Here is a 17295-nt window from a genome sequence, read left to right as displayed (position 1 = left end):
GGATTCTGTGTCTCCTTCTCTCTCTGCCCCTCCTCCGCTTATGCTTTGTCTCACTCTGTTTCTCAAAAATAAATAAATAAAAAATAAAAGTTTCCAATCAACTAGGAAATTTGGGCAAAAACTAAAAAGAACTGATCTGTGTGCATTAAAAAGAACTATTACAGGGGTGCCTGGTGGCTTGGTTGGTGAAGTGTCTGACTCTTGATTTCATCTCAGGTCACGATCTCATGGTTGAGAGATTGAGCCCTGTGTGCGGCTCTGTGCTGACAGCAGGGAACCTGCTTGGGAATCTCTCTCTCCCTCTCTCTGCCCCTCCCCCGCTTCTCTCTCTCTCTCTCTCCCTCTCTCTCTCTCTCTCTCTCTCTCTCTCTCTCTCTCTCTCGCTCTCTCTCTCTCTCAAAATAGACACTTAAAAAGAAAAGAAACTATTACAAATGATATTGTCAGGAAATTCACAAGAAGTTCAGGATAAGAAGGTGGTGAGGAAATTGGATCAGGACAAATTAACTAAGTAGCTTTATAACTATGCGCAATAAGCCTTGAACGAATGGTCCACTCGGTACATTGGTTGGACGATTCATATGGCTCCTATGAATTCTAGTCTTGACACATGTGAAGTATGTAAGGAGACTTTTAAATAGCTGTGATAAGATAACAGTAACATGTAGGGAGTATGTCACAGTCTTCTCCGCTGCCTACTACTTACCCCATTCTCTGAGGAGGAAACGGACAAGAAGAAGGCAGGGGAAAGGACAGAGGATGAATTCTCCAGCACTGAAACTGAAGGCAAACAACATTCCCTCAGGATAAGAGACAAGAGCTCAAGGTCCCGAAGCCTGACATAATAGAGATGAGAATGAGCAGAGACAGAGAAGTTGGGGAATCCAAGATGAAGGAATAAGACATTTTTATTGGCATAGCTGACAAAGAGGGTTCTGGTGGTTCAGGGCCCTTGGAAATACAGGTCGAAACAGAAGTTCCTATGGATCAACTATTTGGACTCTATCAAAAACCAAAAAGAAATGTGTATGAGGATCAAAATCCCTTTTAGGCCTATGCACTCAATGAGATACCACACCCATCATCACGAAAGAGGTAAGGCCATTACCTTTGTTTTCAGCCAAGAATTCTGAGAGCCTAAACAATTGTGACTGTACTCACTAACACGCTAATTCTGGAGATATTTGCTGTTTGGTAAAATTAGTAGTAGTGTTATCTTCTTGCTGAAACTGGCAGTTTTCTTTCCTGGTTTAAACGGTCATTTCTTGCCACAGCCTTGATTAAGTTATTCCCATTATGTCACAGATGCCTCACATTTCAAACTTAAATATCCTCTCGAGCCTTTTCTATACATGTTGCACATTTTTATACTTACTCTTCTGATATATTTTTAAATTTTTTTTTTATTTTTTAAGTAACCTCTACTCCTAACATGGGGCTCAAACTCACGACCCTGAGATCAAGGGTCTCATACTCTACTGACTGAGCCAGCATTGCTGATCTATTTTATACTCAGAACAATCTATTGTTCATAACAGAGAATATTTAAATTGATGCAGTAAGATTGAACTAAAACTGATCTCACCAAAGTTCTGACAGATTGCTGTCAGCCTGCTCTGCAGAGAGCATTTTAGGAGCACTCTTTGAAGACTAATAAGGCAGATTGATGGAGAAATGGGTCAGAAAGCATTCAGATTTTCTTTTTTCAGCTTTATGAAAACCATTAAAATAACTTTTAAAGTAGAAAAATAAACATCTTAATCCTACTCCCCAAACACAAGTTCCATATTTTTCACATTGCCTTCTAGTTTTTCTTTCCTTCCTTCCTTCCTTCCTTCCTTCCTTCCTTCCTTCCTTCCTTCCTTCCTTCCTTCCTTCTTTCTTTCTTTCTTTCTTTCTTTCTTTCTTTCTTTCTTTCTTTCCTTTCTTTCTTTCCTTTCTTTTCCTTTTCTTTTCTTCTTTTCTTTTCTTTATTTCTTTTTTTCTTTCTTTCTCCTTCCTTCCTTATTTATTCTTTCTTTCTTTTACATATTTTAAGCATAATGAACCTACAATTATATGTTTGTTTTCCCACTTGATACTATAGTATAATTTTTTTATATTTTTACTTTCTTTTTTTATTATTTCCTTATTAATTTCTAGTATTTAAAAATAATTTTATAATTATTATTTTTATAATTTTTATATTTTATATATTTTACATTTTTATAATTTTATAATTATTATAATTTTATAATTATTATTTATGATTTTTTAAATTATTTCCTTAATAATTTCCTTATTATTGAACAGTAGCTATGTCTACCTAATGTTGCTCAAGATAATTATTAACCCCTGGTAAATACAATTTAATAGCCATAAGAAAAAGAATGAGTTATAATAATTTTCTGTAATCGCAATAATTGATTCAAAGCCGTGGTAACTTTCAACTTTATAACAGGATTACTTTGTATATCACATCTGTCACCTGCTTTTCAGGGCTATTGCTCACTCTGAAGCATACTGCCTGAGTGGTAGCCTGGGTCAGTAGATCAGCAAGAGCACTCAGAAAGTAGGGCTGCCTGGGTTGGAAGCCTGGCTTTGCCATTTACTTCCTGTTTCAGTTTAGTAAGTTATTTAATGTCTTTGCATCTCAGTTTCCTCCTCTGCAAGATGGGATTAAACTGTAGTGCCTGAGTGGCTCAGTTGGTTAAGTTTCCAACTTTGGCTCAGGTCACGATCTCACCATTCATGGGTCCAAGCCCTGCTTTGGGCTCTGTGCTGACAGCTCTGAGCCTGGAGCCTACTTTAAATTCTTTGTCTCCCTTGCTCTCTGCCCCTCCCCCCCAAAAAAATAAACAAAAATTTTAAAAAGATGTAAGATGGCAATAATGATAATACCTACTCTACATTATTATTTTAGAATTACATGATATTATAACACACTCAATAAATTCCAGCTATCACTGTTGTTATAGTAACATCTGCAATTTTGAGCATTTGCCCTTGTGACTTATTAATGGTTATGATGGAATAGATCCTCAGTCAGACATGCAGCTGTATGAAAATGAAGTAGTTTCAGTGCATCTATGTGTTTTATCTGATATAATTTCATAAGTATATACATGGGTTAAAAAAAATTCAAAATCATCTCTTTGAAAGAATAATAAACATAAGGAACTTGTCTATCCATGGAATGATGGCATTAGTTCAAATATGTAAGTTTTTAAACTCACCCAACTCAAGTCAACTGACCAAGTTCTTTTACAAATGTGTATCACACAACTCTATATGGAAGAAAAATAGTTGAGGTGCCTCACACTGTTCCCTCAAATAAGTGTCTTGTGGGCCATTTAACTTTTCTTTTCTATTGGACCAAGCCAAATGTGTTCTGAAATAAATAATGGGAACACAACTGCACCTATCTCATAAGACTGTTTTGAGGAATAAATGAGTGACTTTTCATTCCGTAGAATAGTGCCTGAACATGATTTAAGTCCTATGCTTGCTAATAAAGTGAAGTAAAAAAGAACAAATCATCCCAACGTGCTGAGACACTTCTTAGTATTTGCATGATGTAACTGATTATTTGTTTCATATGGAGATTATATGGAGGAATTTTTTTTTTTTTTACTTATATGGAGACTTTTGTCATTTCTAAGATTTACAAATAGTACTGCAAATGAGCACCTTCGTGCAGGCAATTATGTGTTTTTCTTCTTTTGAAATATTTCCTTTCGGATAAAATCCAGGAGTGGGGTATGCTGGAGCAGTTTCAAGAAGAAGCAGTTTAGTTCTGATGAGGAAGTTTTGCAGGAAGTGGACAGGAAGGAAGAGAGCTAGGGTTTGGGCATTACTGGAGATGGCAAGGTCAGAACTGCCAAGAGGTGGAGGGCTCTCCCAACAGGCTGAGGTGCTGCTGGGTGTTAGTAGAGAGGCAAAAACAGGATGGTGTGGGGAAAAGAATAATGGGCTGGAATCTGATGAAGTCACTTTTAGATCCATCTATACCTCTTCTTTGAAATGAAAAGTTGTTTTGTCCCCATAGTAAGCCTTTCCCAGTATTAGGGTCTAGAAGTCCTTTATTTCTCAAACACCTTATACACACGAAATACCTTATACATGAAGATCTGTGTTCAGAATTAGGGATGCAACAATGAGTAAAATAAAATAAATACCTTCAAGTAATTACATAAGACAATTTTATTTTTTATTTATTTATTTTAAGCTTATTTATTTATTTGGGGGGGGGGAGGTGCAGAGAGAGAGGGAGGGAGAGAATTCCAAGCAAGCCCTGCACTGTCAGTGCAGAGCAAAACATGGGGCTCGAACGCGCAAGCCCCATGAGATCATGACCTGAGCCAAAATCAAGAGTCGGGCACACAACTGACTGAGACACCCAGGCGCCCCTCATGAGACAATCTTAAAGGTAAATTCAAAGCATAGTGAACTAAAGTGATGGACAGATACAGAAAATAATAGAGGCATGGGGTGCCTGGCTGGCTCAGTTGGTGAGCATGTGACTCTTGATCTCAGGGTTGTGAGTTCAAGCCCCACATAGGTGTGGAACCTACTTAAAATAAAGATAGCAGGGAAGGAAGGAAGGAAGGAAGGAAGGAAGGAAGGAAGGAAGGAAGGAAGGAAGGAAGGAAAGAAGGAAAGAAGGAAGGAAGAAAGAAAGGAAGGACAGACGGAAGGAAGAGAAAAAGAAAAAGAAAGAAAGAAAGAAAGAAAGAAAGAAAGAAAGAAAGAAAGAAAGAAAGAAAGAAAAAATTATAGAGACGTGATAGGAGTGGGAGAGCACTCATCCCAGCATTGAGGATAGGCCTTGGTGGAAGGGAAGACACTTTTCTTAGAGGTAATGGCAGAGTGGAGTCTTGAAGGATGAGTTGGAGTTAAGCTGACAATAGGGAGAGTGAAGAGAATTCTGGGGAGAAGAGATAGCATGGAGCAAACGGCTGGTGGAAATAGAAGGGTGCCTTCAGAGGACCAGCAGTTCTTTTTCCTTAGGGAATCAAAAGCAGGACAGGTGGCCTGAGATGTGGCTATGGAGGTAGCCAAGGTCCTTGGACATCACTGTCAAGAGTTTGAGTTTTCTTTGTACCACTGTACTCAAGGATGGCTTTGGATATATTCTAGCTTCCAGTGGCAGCCAAGAATGGGCCTTGATTTACCCATTCCCTTACATTTCTTTCCCTGTGAGGCTCACAGCACCTTGCTTGTAAGGTCAAAGCTAGAGTGACCACTAGCTGTCGCTATTGAACACATCTAACCAAAAGCCAATGGTGTAGATGCCCGAGCCCCGCCTCGCCTCCTGTAAGGTCTGTTCAACCTCCCTAAGCAGTGATTCAGAGAAGGCACGCTGTGAAGGAAGTCGTGGTAGCTCTTGCCGACCCGGCGCCACTTGCGGGGAAGAAATTGTGGTGAAGTGCCCTACACCACGAACTGTCAGTCACTGGGTGGCGCTGCCACCCTGATGGCAAAAACGCAGGCTTGTGAAAAGGAAAAGTCTGGTTAGGATGGCCTGGCTCTTTGTTCTTGGGGTGGAGTAGCTTTTCAAGCTCTCTGTTACAGAGTTCAGGGTGCCACGAGACTGTTCAAGGACAGTGTGAGGTAGGTCCCAAAGCATGCCAACCCAACAGTCCCAGGGCAGCCAATCACAAAACAGACAGACCCTAGCACCGCTGGCCTCGTGGTCTTTCAGACCTCAGCTCTGATCAGTGTGGATCTTTTGAAACCCTCTGGTTACTGATCCTACGACTTGCCAATGTGCCCTCACCTTTGGCTTCTGTTCTGTATCGTCTTTCCCAGAAACTCCTATCTCCAAAGCCTCCCCAACTAAAGCGGTTTATTCATCTGGCACTTTCCTATTTTTTAAGAATTCATTTCCCCACCCTCCCTCCTCTGGTTTTTTTACCTTTTGCTCTAGGTTCTCATCCTCACCCCAAGTGTTCTGGATCTGTGTAGACTTCTGCTTCTTCCGACGTTTTTTGCCTGTGGGCACTGGGGTTCTGTTTTATTTTTTTGAAAATTCTCTTTTTCTCATCTGCCTTTCTTTTCACATTTGCCCTGTTTCCATCCGTTTCCCCTCCCCCCTCCTTAAAAACTAGAGAATTTAGACACATTCTAAGTCTAACTAGAAAACGTGTAAGACTAACAACTAGAGAAGTTAGGTTAAAAATTGCTGAGTGGGGAGGATCTAGCATGTAAGGGATATCCTGATTTTCCTGAGCAGTCTCCATGAACTGGTGACTGCCTGGGGGGTGGGATGGAGATCTAGGGGTGCTGAGATGTTGACAACAAAGCAGAGTTGCTAGAGACATCGTGAGACATCATGAGCACTGTATCAAGGTGGCAAATATGTTTTTCTATTCCCTTCATACTGCAAATTACTTTGGTTTGAATATTTCCCTGGAGAAATTAAGGGATGATTCTGGGACTTGATCAGCATATGTTGCCCAGTGCTCTAGGCAGGGCACTAATGGATAAGAATGAGGGTCCTTGACAAATTCCCTGGACAGCAGGCAGTGTGAGCTGGTGGGAGGGATAAACCCTACATGTGGTCCCCTGAGAGGGGAATGGGGCTCGCCAGGAGCCACAGGTGCCTGCTGATGCTCTAACCAAGGGCTGGCTAGAAGCATAACATATGCTGACTTCTTTCTCTAACACAGCTTTAGAGCCATGGTCTCCAGCATGTCAGAGGAACCGCTGGATATGGGGAGATGTTCAAATTTCTATTTATGTTTTATCTTATCTTTTGAAGATTTCTGTTTTTGTATATGTTTTATGTTAGTAAATACTACATGCATATATTATGTAATAGTCACTGTATATCTGTTAGAAATATACATGCCTAATCACTTTTTAATAACAAAGTATGTGATCAAAAGTTTTGGCGACCGCTGCTCTGGAGAATCTTCTTAGAAAGAAGACTCTGGGGGTGGTCTGAGATGCTGGCCCAGAGCAGTCCAGCCAAGAAGAAAGGCCCAGCCTATGTGGACGGACATGGTGGCGAGGTGGAAATTAATTGTCCCTGAGAGGGAACTCTCCAGGAACAATGTGAGTCATTGCCTCTGGGGTCACCTCAGGGATCCCTGCTACTTCTTTTCTAGGGTCTTTCATTATACTCTTTACTAAGGAGAGGGGATCATAGTTTTTCAAAGTGAAGTTTGGAGAGGGAAGAGCCTGGGATGTTTTTCAGCATGGAGGGAGCTGGAACTAATGAGACCTTGCAGGTGGTCAGTGGGACTGGATCCTGTCACCATGGTTAGGAACCTGGCATCTTAGGAACTATGTATGTCCTTCTTCTCTGACTCTAGGTTTCTTTGTTTCTGTTGTGATTTATGTTTGTGATAAACACTTCTTGGTGCCTAACAGAACCCCAGTTTTGTTTGGGGTGAAAATGCACTCAGCTGAAAGCTCCATTTCTCAGCCTCTCTTGAAGGGAGAGGTGATCACATGACATGACTCTGGCCCACTGGATGGGAGCTGAAGTCCTGGATGGGGCTTCCCAGTTTGCTCTGTATCAGGGCTCAGATACCGCTGGTCTGCATCTGCTGTCCTTCACCTTTTCTTTTCCTGAAACCCAGCACAGAGCTGAGGTAGAGCAGGTGTCTTGTGCCCCCACAGTCACAAGGAGGAGGGTGGTTAGCTGAGTGGAGGAAAGACAGAAGGAATCCAACTCCCAGAAGCCCTGGTCTGCCCCTCCTAGATTTTTGGTAACTGGTGGAAAAGTAATTTCTACTTGATGGAGCCACTGTCAGTGGGTTTTTCTGTTACTTCCAGGGGAATTCAATGCTAGCGGACATGAAGGTCATCTTTGGGACTCACACACAATTAAGGCTGTTGACCTCATGCAAAGTCAACATGAACTTGAGTTCCAGAATATGAGCATCCCTTGTCTTTGGGAGCTCTTGATCCCCCACCCTCTCCAACAATGGTAGAAACAAACTGTTCTGTTACTTTCAAGTCCTTGGAGGAGGAGAGAGGCATTGAGCTGGGCCTTTAAGAATAACTAATTCTGTCAGAATGTGGAATGTGAAAGTCAGGGTGGTTGCTGGAGGAGGCTGTGCAGGTTTGAGAGAGCCCACGGTGTGTTCCTGTTCTGTTACACATTCAGTGAGATGACCTGGTGGCTTAAAAAAATCGACTATGCTGAGAATGTTTACATCAAGGAAGCAGGCAAAAAAAAAAAAGGGGGGGGGGGGTGGGGGGGGGAAGCAGGCAAATGTTTTGAATCAGGGCTTTCTTTCTTTTTCTCTCTCTCTCTTTTCCTGGACTGCCAGTTAAACATTTACCAACACACCCTTGGAAAGACCAAAGGTTTAGTTTATTAGTTACATAAATATTGTTACATAGCTTCTTGTTTTCCCCAGGCCATAAATCAGCAGAATCAGAGAGCAGCTGATTTATATGAAACATAGGCTGAAGTCTTAATGTGTCTTTGGGCCTAAGGAGAATCTTAAAAGTTTAGGCTGAAGGCAAAACTAATTTTAAGCTGACTCTGGCTGTACATTTACCATTTGATCATGCTCCTGTCTCGGCATTCACCTCTTCCCTTCCTAATCATCCTCTCGCCCTCATCCTGTCACAAACCTGGTTCCTTGCCCCATTTGTGTCACCTACAGACGCACCTGACTCAGGGACTGGCACGTGTGTGTGGACACCTGGACACCTGGACAGGTGTGCATGTGTGCATGTGTATGCTGCTGTATGGTCAGAAATCTGTCTTCACATTTCGGATCTATTTTCTTGCACACTGTTGCAGTCAAGTCTTTCCTGCTCCCTTACACTGAGCATAGTCTGGGAAGAATCTCTTTCTAAGAAAAGCCCAGCCATATTCACCCTCAGATCTAGCTCCTTGTTCATGTGGCCGGCAGGCTTAATGGGTTCTAGTCTGTTATGCTGCCTGGTCATTTAGATGAAGAGATGAGAAAGGGAAATTTTCCCTGTGCTTCCAAGTCTTGTGTCCTAGCATCACTTATCATGGAAGCCCTACATTTGGGGATGTTGATATATCCCATCTGTCACCCTAGGACATTCTCCATCCTTTCCTACCCTGCTCTGTGCATGAGTAAAGCTGTGAGGTTATATCATCTGCTGCTCCCTTACCCCTCTGTTTAGCTAATAGAAAATATTAACAAGAAATCAGAGGGAGGGAAGAGAGTGAAGCGAGGGTGTTTGTCCCTCCAGATCCTTCCTGTATGGTCCTGGGTGTGCTGGTGGCATCCCTTAACTGAATGTCATAGCTCCTGTTCTGTGATGCTCTCCAGTTTCTCTCTCTGGGTTCTCTATAATGGTTCTCTCTTCTTATCCTTAAGGTGGGACTAGCCCTGAGATACTACTTACTTGATCCCTTGTGATTGCCCTATAACCTTGTCCACACTTTTGTCAATAATCTCTTTTTTATTAAAGTCTACTAAAATTAGGGTGTCTGGGTGGCTTAGCCAGTTAAACATCTTATTCTTGGTCTCAGCTCAGGTCTTGATCTCAGAGTCATGAGTTCAAACCCCATATTGGGGTCTGTGCTGGGCATGAAGCTTACTTTAAAAAATAAAGTCTACTAAAATTATCTAATTTGCTATCTCTTACCTGTTGGAGACCTAACCAATAAAAGGCTTTGCTGAATTGTTAATATAGCTGATTTCTGTTTCCTATTTGGTTGTAGTTAGGTGATGCCTGGCAAATGTTTGGTAAATATCTGTTGACTTAATAAATGATTAAATGAGTGGCAGGATCAAACTCCACTTCTTTCTCTCCAGACTTATAGTACACAGTTGAAAGTTCACATGTAAAGTGTAGACACTTGATGCAGTCTGAGAGCACTAAAGTATGTTGGTTCTGTGGCTCAAGTTGCCAGGGACTTCCGCTTCCATGGGTTTGCCCTAGTGATTTATACCCACCCTGGTTTCCTCCTTCCCAGAGGAACAATATAAAATAATATAAAGAATATCTGAAATATACAATATGGTATGGATGTGATGTCCTTTAAATGAAGAGTAGGGTGATTTCTTCAACTCAAGTACAGAGAAAATGTTCAGGCCACAAGATAAGATATGAACACTGAAAAATTTCACTTGTATAGGTTTTGAAGGAACCACTCCGAATGAACCTATAGCTACAAATTATGAATTTATATAGTAGATATGACCTTTATTATAATTAATGTTTTAATTATCATAATATTATTACATATGAGGTAAACTTGATAGAACTACCTTTTAATTATACCTACAGTTATCAATTTCATGACTGCAGGTTGCAGTGGCTCATGACATTCATTATAATTACATTTCCACTGTGCAAGTGTTAGAGGAACTCCTTCAAGCCATTACATGTGATGTTTCCAACTCTCTGGGACCCTCACTTATGTCTCCAGGGAGATGCCTTCATGGATGGAGCTCAGATAAATGTCAGGAAGAACAGTCCCAAGCTCTCTTACCATGATCCACCTTAAGGAAGCGCTTAGTTGATTATAAACTTGTCCAAACTATAACTTCTTAAGAAGAAGAGTTCCAGAATCTTCCTCCCTGGATTTCCCAGCAGGAGAGCTGTCCAGACTGAGTTGTCATAGTACACTTCCTCTTGGCGCAGAGCTCCCCCTTTGATGATCTCCAGGGCACATTCTTCCTTTGGAGATGCCTCCATGTTGACTATTCCAGAAATGGCATTCATGGCTGTGTCTGAAGAATGACAATAGAAGAGTGGGGTTGTCCAAGACTAGTAGAGTCTACATGATGGAAATTCTGCAGATAGCCACAGCTTCGCTGTTAGGGACTGTTTGCCAGGGTTTGCTCTACAAGACCCTGTGGGCCCTATCAGAAGACTGGGTATATGTAGGGCCTGCTGGGCAAAGAGAGGCTTAGAGTTAATGTGGGCTCTGTCTTCCTAGATGAAGATTTGTGGGGAGTGCTGTTAGAGGTGATTAATTGAGAGATTTAAATCATGCCTCTCTCTTGGGTGTTTTGGTTGAGGTGAGGGAGTAATAAAGGGCAGTAGAATGAGGATAGAAGTTATATCAAGACCCAGTAGCTAATGGAAAGTGTCAGTGGGCAAAGCAGAGTGCTGTATGATAACGCTTTACTAACTTGTAAGAGGAAGAGATGGACAAGAATCCAGGCCTTTGCTTTCTGTCCACAGTAGCCACTTTTATTTGGAAGGAAAGTTACCTTATCTTCTCTAAATTTTTATACCCTTCCTGCACAGTTTCTTTCTCTCTTTCTATCTTTGTTTCCCTGTGTGTCTTAATCTCTCTTGTTCTACAACTACTCAATTTACTCAATTACTCTTTTTTTTTTTAAGTTTATTTATTTTGAGGGAGAAAGAGAGGGAGAGAGATTGTGAGCAGAGGAGGGGCAGAGAGAGAGGGAGGAGAGAATTCCAAGCAGGTTCTATGCTGTCCCTGTGGAGTCCCACATGGGGCTCAAACCCACGAACCATGAGATTATGACCCGAGCCGAAATCAAGATTCAGGTGCTTAACTGACTGAACTGCCCAAGTGCCCCTCAATTACTCTTTAAATAAGGTTTTTGTATTGAACCTATTTTAGATAAATTTACATTTGGATTACAGACAAATTGTAAAAATTGTGCAGAGTATTCCCTTATATCCTTCACTCTCCTTCTCCTAACTATAACATTACACATAACCTCTGTATAATTGTCAAGGTACAATATAATTGGGACAATTTTACTAACTAAAATATAGACCTTATTTTTTTCACTAATACCCTTTTTATGTTCCAGGATCTTAGCTAGGATTACACTTAGTAGTAATTTCTTCTTATTTTCTCTCCAAACTGACAGTTCTTCATTCTTTCTTTGTCCCTCATGGCCTTGATACTTTTGAAGAATATTGATCAATTGTTTTATAGAATGTCCCTCAATTTGGGTTTGTCTATTTTTATCTCTTTTTTTAAAGGAAAGATTTTAGGGGTGCCTGGGTGGCTCAGTTGGTTAAGTGGCCGACTTCGGCTCGGGTCATGATCTTGCGGTCCGTGAGTTCGAGCCCCGCGTTGGGCTCTGTGCTGACAGCTCAGAGCCTGGAGCCTGTTTCAGATTCTGTGTCTCCCTCTTTCTGACCCTCCCCCATTCATGCTCTGTCTCTCTCTGTCTCAAAAATAAATAAACGTTAAAAAAAATTAAAAAAAAAAAAAAGATTTTATTTTTAAGTAATCTCTACACCCAACATGGGGCTCAAATTTACAACTCCCAGATTAAGAGTCACATGCTCTACTGACTGAGATGGCCAGTGACTCTGTCCATTTTTCTATGATGATTGGAGTCAGGTTATACATTTATGACAAGTATATCACAAAAACGATGCTGTGTCTTTCCCAGTGCATCACATCAAAGGGTTCATGAGGGGCGCCTGTCTGGCTTAGTCAATAGAGCATGAGACTCTTGATCTCGAGGTTGTTAAGTTTGAGCCCCACACTGGATGTAGAGATTACTTATTAAAAAAAAAAAAGGTTGGTGGCTCAGTCAATTGAGTGTCTGAGTTCGGCTCAGTTCATGGTCTCACGGTTCATGAGTTTGAGCCCTGCATTGGACTTGCTGCTGTCAGCACAGATCCTGCTTCAGGTCATCTGTCTCCCTCTCTCTGCCCCTCCCCTGCTTGTACTCTCTCTCTAAAAATTAAATAAACATTAAAAAAATTAAGAAAAAAAGATTCATGATGTTGATATGTCTTATTACTAGTAATATTATTAAGAATAACAAACTTGTATTCAATAAGCCTCAAATGGGAAAGTAATGGCCGTTGAGTGTCCCTGAGGAAAAAAAGTGTTCAGAATAGGATCAGGTGATGAGTCTGTTGTCACTTGGCACACTTGGTGGTCAGAATGGAAAGAAGAGTCAAAGAATAGTCAGAGGCTCCACTAGTGACAGAAGTGCTTCATTGCATGGAGAACCACTGCTCTCACTGGTTTTTTGTGCATTACACAGGAGTCAAGGAGTTCAGCACCTTTTTTACCCACAATGGAAACGGCAGAAAATGATCTGCAAGCTGTTTAATCTACTCTCTTCAACTTACCTGTGTTTATGAGGCCGAGGATACAGAGAGTGATCGATACATTAATCTTGGCCACTGAATGTTCCATCCTGATGGAGGAGAAAAACCCATCCAGGGCAAACTTGCTTGCAGAATAGGGCGCAATAAGTGGACTAGCCATTTTCCCTAAATAATAAGGAAATGGGTTAAGAAGGTGACCCATTTTAGCTTCTTCTGAGATGATCTTTGTTGCATCTGTAGTAGGATTTGTAACCCCTGTGGAGTCCTTTTACCCTTTGAGGCATAGTTTCTCTCTACTCCCTATAGAGATTATCATGCTGTGTTGAATTTCTGAAAGAAAAAAAAAAGATCTTTAAGGTTTCAAAGAAACTCCCCTTGAAGAGTCTGGGTGGGGGATGGGATGGGCTGCAGGAAAGCCTTCACTGAGGAGAGATTGGTTCGATTTTAATAAGGATGGTAAATAAGTGGGACTACAAAACAGCCAGGTAATCCCACAGCTGCTACCTCTGACTCAAGAGAGCTGAGATCCAAGGGTTTAGCAAGAACTCTCTGCCAATACAACAACCAATCATTGATTTACTTTCTATACGAGGGAAATGAAAAACCCTGTCTTTCCTTTTCTTCTTAAAACTATTATTCTTACTTTCATCATCCTGGTTAATTCTCAGTCCGGTTGTTGGGAGGACATGTGGACATATGCCTCATAGGGTGATCTATTCATTATACCCTGTCCAGGAGGAGGGATTAGAAGTGGCCTGAGACCTTAGATTCTTTGCTGAACAAAGAGTTATAACAGCTACTTTGATATTCCTGTCTGCTAATTCTACAATAGGAATAATTTAAGGGTTGATCTCCACTGACTGCCTTTCCTCCTGAGTGTCAGTCATATTTTCTATTCTTGTATGTGGAGTAATTTTGCAATGTATTCTTGACATTGTGAATGATACGTTGTAGAATCTCTGGATTCTGTCATATTCCTCAAAAGAGTATTGAGTTTTGGTTTTGTTTTTTTTTAGGTGGGCATTTAACTTGCCTGAAATCTAGTGTCTCTTGCAGTAGATTCCAGCTAAAATCTCTGTTGAATTATTTAATCTTAATTGGGCTTCTTGGTAACTGCACTGCCCATGAGTAATTCAGGGGACAAACAGATTTTGAAAGAGTTTACATACAGAATGTGGCACTCTTCCACTGTGGCTCTTTCCTTTCCAGGATGCCCCCCTCCACTTTCTGCTACAGAAATCCTAAACTCTTCTTTCTAGTTCCTCAAGGTAGTAAGATGGCAGATGTCTATTCCAGATACAACATTGATTGTGGCCTGCCTTTAGGCATAAGCTATAATATTGGGAAACTCATGTAGTGTCAATTCCTCCTTTCAAGTGTCAACAACTCTCCAGTTTCTGTCAGCTTTTGTTTTTTCTCTCCAGTGCTTTCAGTGGTTGTTTTCTATATTTTGTCCAAAGTTTGATCTGGGGCAGGCCGATATATTAGGTACCTCTCTGCCATTACTGGAATTGGAACCTCTATAAGTTCTCAAATGAATTTGCTTGCCAAATAAATGAATAAAGAATGGTTCATTCAATAAAGATGCTGGGGAGGTTGGTTAACTCATTGGAAAAAATTGTTAGCTCCTTGTTTTATATCATATATCAAAAAAATTCTAATTGGAAAAGTATGGCAGACGTTGTCTACCCAATATCCATTCCCTCCCTTAATAATCAAGTTTGATTTTTTCAGGACAGCAATGTGTTCAGATAAAAATATTTACTTCCTCAAGATTCCCTTGCTCTTTTGTGTGTCCATGTGACCTAGTTCTGGCCAATGAGAAATCTAACAGATGGGGTCTCCAGGAAAGATTGATTTCCTGACAAAATCTGTGGATTCCGGTAGCATGCAGTTTTTACATTTTGCCCTTCTTCTTTCATTCTAAATGTACTTCAGATGTGATGCCTAGAAATGCAGTGGTTGTTTGTGAACTTGAGGAAAAGCTACATATTAAGGATTATAGAACAGAAACATGGAATGAGATTGGATTCTTGAAGATCTAATGAGTCCACCAAACCAACCCTGAAGTTATGACCTGAGAAAAAGGAACCCCTATTTAGTGTTAAGTGATTGTAAGTGGAGTTTTTGTTAAATGTGTAGCAGAATGCATCTTCTGACTGATAAAAAATAATTTAATCAGGAAAGAATAATATAGGTGAGCATTTATCAGATCCTTGGTTATGAAAGATCATTCTAACAGAAAAGTAAAAAAAAATATGTAAAGGTAAAGAATATTTAATAATATAAAATGTAAAATTTCTGTATGTGAAAGCAATAGCTAATAATATAACTATAAAGGTTAAGGGTAAATGATAAACTAGAAAACAATTTAGAACATAGTAGACAGACAAAAGCTTAATATCTTCAATACAAATATCTTCAATTCTTATTTTTTAAGGTGCAATTTTATTTATTTATTTATTTATTTATTTATTTATTTATTTATTTATCTCATGACTTGATCATGACCTGAGCTGAAATCAAGAGTCAGAGGCTTAACTGACTGAGCCATCCAGGCATCCCAAACTTCAATTCGTAGTGTATTAACTCTTAAAAAAAATACAAACAAATATTTTTAGGGAACCACTCCAACTCTATTCTCAATCATGAGTTTTGGCTTGGAATGACTCTACAGCCAAGTTCCAGGAATGGGTGTGTGGCACAAGATGTCCATCCAGAGTATTTGATACCACTATGTTGTTGACTAGTCTAGGACTAGATCAATGACTCCATCAGGGCTGCAGGACACATTGTTGGTTGTGTAACCAGAATTTATTTAGTTCCCCCTTCTTCCTCCGTAACAGAACCCCAGTTGAGTTCATGTTTCCACCTGTTCTAGAGGCTACTGGCATTCTCTCTGTATCTTTTGCTCTTCTTCTTTAGTAGTGTAATCTGTGATGTGTATCTGGGCAAATAGTTATCTGGGATAAAGTCCACATTTCTCAGCTTTTTTCAGCCAGATGTTGCCAGATGACTAAGTGTTGTCCAGTGGGTTGTAAACAGAAATGTATCATGTGATTTCTGGGATATGTCCTTAAAGACAGAAATCAGTCTCTTCCTTCCATTCCTTCTTCCTTCTTGGTGCCTGAAGGTGGGTATGATGGCTGTGGCTCCAGAACTATCTAGAACCATGAAGTGGAAGCCACATGTTGAGAACAGCAGAGCATTGAGAGAAGAGGGAAACTGGGTGACCATGGAGCCTCCATCCTAGCCCTACCTCCAGATTAATGCCTACCTCCAGACTTGATTTACCTTTTAACTTATTTAATCTACTGCTATTTTAAGTTTTCTGAATTAGAGAGCTGAACCTAATCCTTACTGATAGTACTTCTTACTTTTATGATGCCCATGTTCCAAAAGAAAGTTGATACTGTTTCTGACTCTAGGGGTGGGCTTATATAATTGATTTAATCCAATCTTCTGGCCCATAATTGATACAGAAATGGGCATTTGGCCAATTCTGGCCAATGTGACTTGAGGAGAATTTTGTTGGAGGGTCTGAGAAAATCCTTTCTTATTCTGGGAGAGTTTCTTAAAGTAGCATTTTGTTTCTCTTCTACTGGACATTTTTGTGCTTGGATATGGGGGCTAGAATTGCTACAGCTATCTTACTATCAGCCTAGGGATGAAGTCACACATGGAAGGAAGCAGAGCCAAGAGAATCATGGGGACATTGAACTTGAGCCAAGTCAACTGTGAAGCCCATCCTAAATCTGGACTTCCAGTTATGTCAAAAATGTTTCCTATTATTTAAGCTAAAAATAGACCCAAATTATTTCTATGAGTAGCATAGTGGTTGAAAGTATGAGTTTGACAGTCAAATGACCTGGGTGTGAATCCCAAGTATGCCATTTCTTAGCTGTCATATGTGGATAATAATACTGCTAAGCTGAAATAATCCATGTAATATGCCTAGCACAAACTCTGGCACATAGAAAGCATTTAGTAAATGCTATTGTTATTAGTATTCATGTTTCAAATTAGTGAGAAAAGTAGGAGCTACTCAGAAGACTATGTTGGGACAAGTAGCTAGCTACTTGGTGAAAAGAAAAGTGCCCTTGGGAGAAAATAATTTAAATTATATTAGAGAGTATACATGGAACGTAAAATAAAAAATATGGGTCAATGTATGATCTCAAGGTAAAAGCTACTATTTTTTGTTTGTTTTGTTTGTTTGTTTGTTTGTTTGTTTGTTTGTTTAGAAGGGGATGGGGCAGAGGGAGAGAGACAGAAAATCTTAAGCAGGCTCCACAACCAGTGCAG

At 40.3% G+C, this 17295-nt stretch overlaps 1 protein-coding gene across 6 annotated transcripts in view; it reads right to left on the bottom strand.

Annotated features, from left to right (window-relative positions):
• Window positions 1-10103: 10103 nt before the first annotated feature.
• The window catches only part of HSD11B1 (hydroxysteroid 11-beta dehydrogenase 1), a 56072-nt gene continuing 48880 nt past the window's right edge, over window positions 10104-17295 (bottom strand). For 4 of the 6 annotated variants that reach the window (XM_086694023.1, XM_086694022.1, XM_025921195.2 and 1 more), the window contains 2 exons: window positions 13012-13155; window positions 10104-10661 (listed from right to left, as the gene is read on the bottom strand). In XM_086694023.1, the coding sequence (XP_086550149.1) occupies window positions 10444-10661; window positions 13012-13155 (362 nt within the window). In that variant the 3' untranslated portion in view covers window positions 10104-10443. The other 2 variants (XM_086694024.1, XM_086694025.1) reach the window with 2 other exon arrangements.

The sequence above is a fragment of the Puma concolor genome, chromosome E4, assembly GCF_028749965.1.
Source record: "Puma concolor isolate L17-30 chromosome E4, mPumCon1.1.hap2, whole genome shotgun sequence".
Classification (NCBI taxonomy): Eukaryota; Metazoa; Chordata; class Mammalia; order Carnivora; family Felidae; genus Puma; species Puma concolor.
The sequence above is the reverse complement of the archived record's forward strand: the minus strand, read 5'-3'. Positions and strand labels throughout refer to the sequence as shown.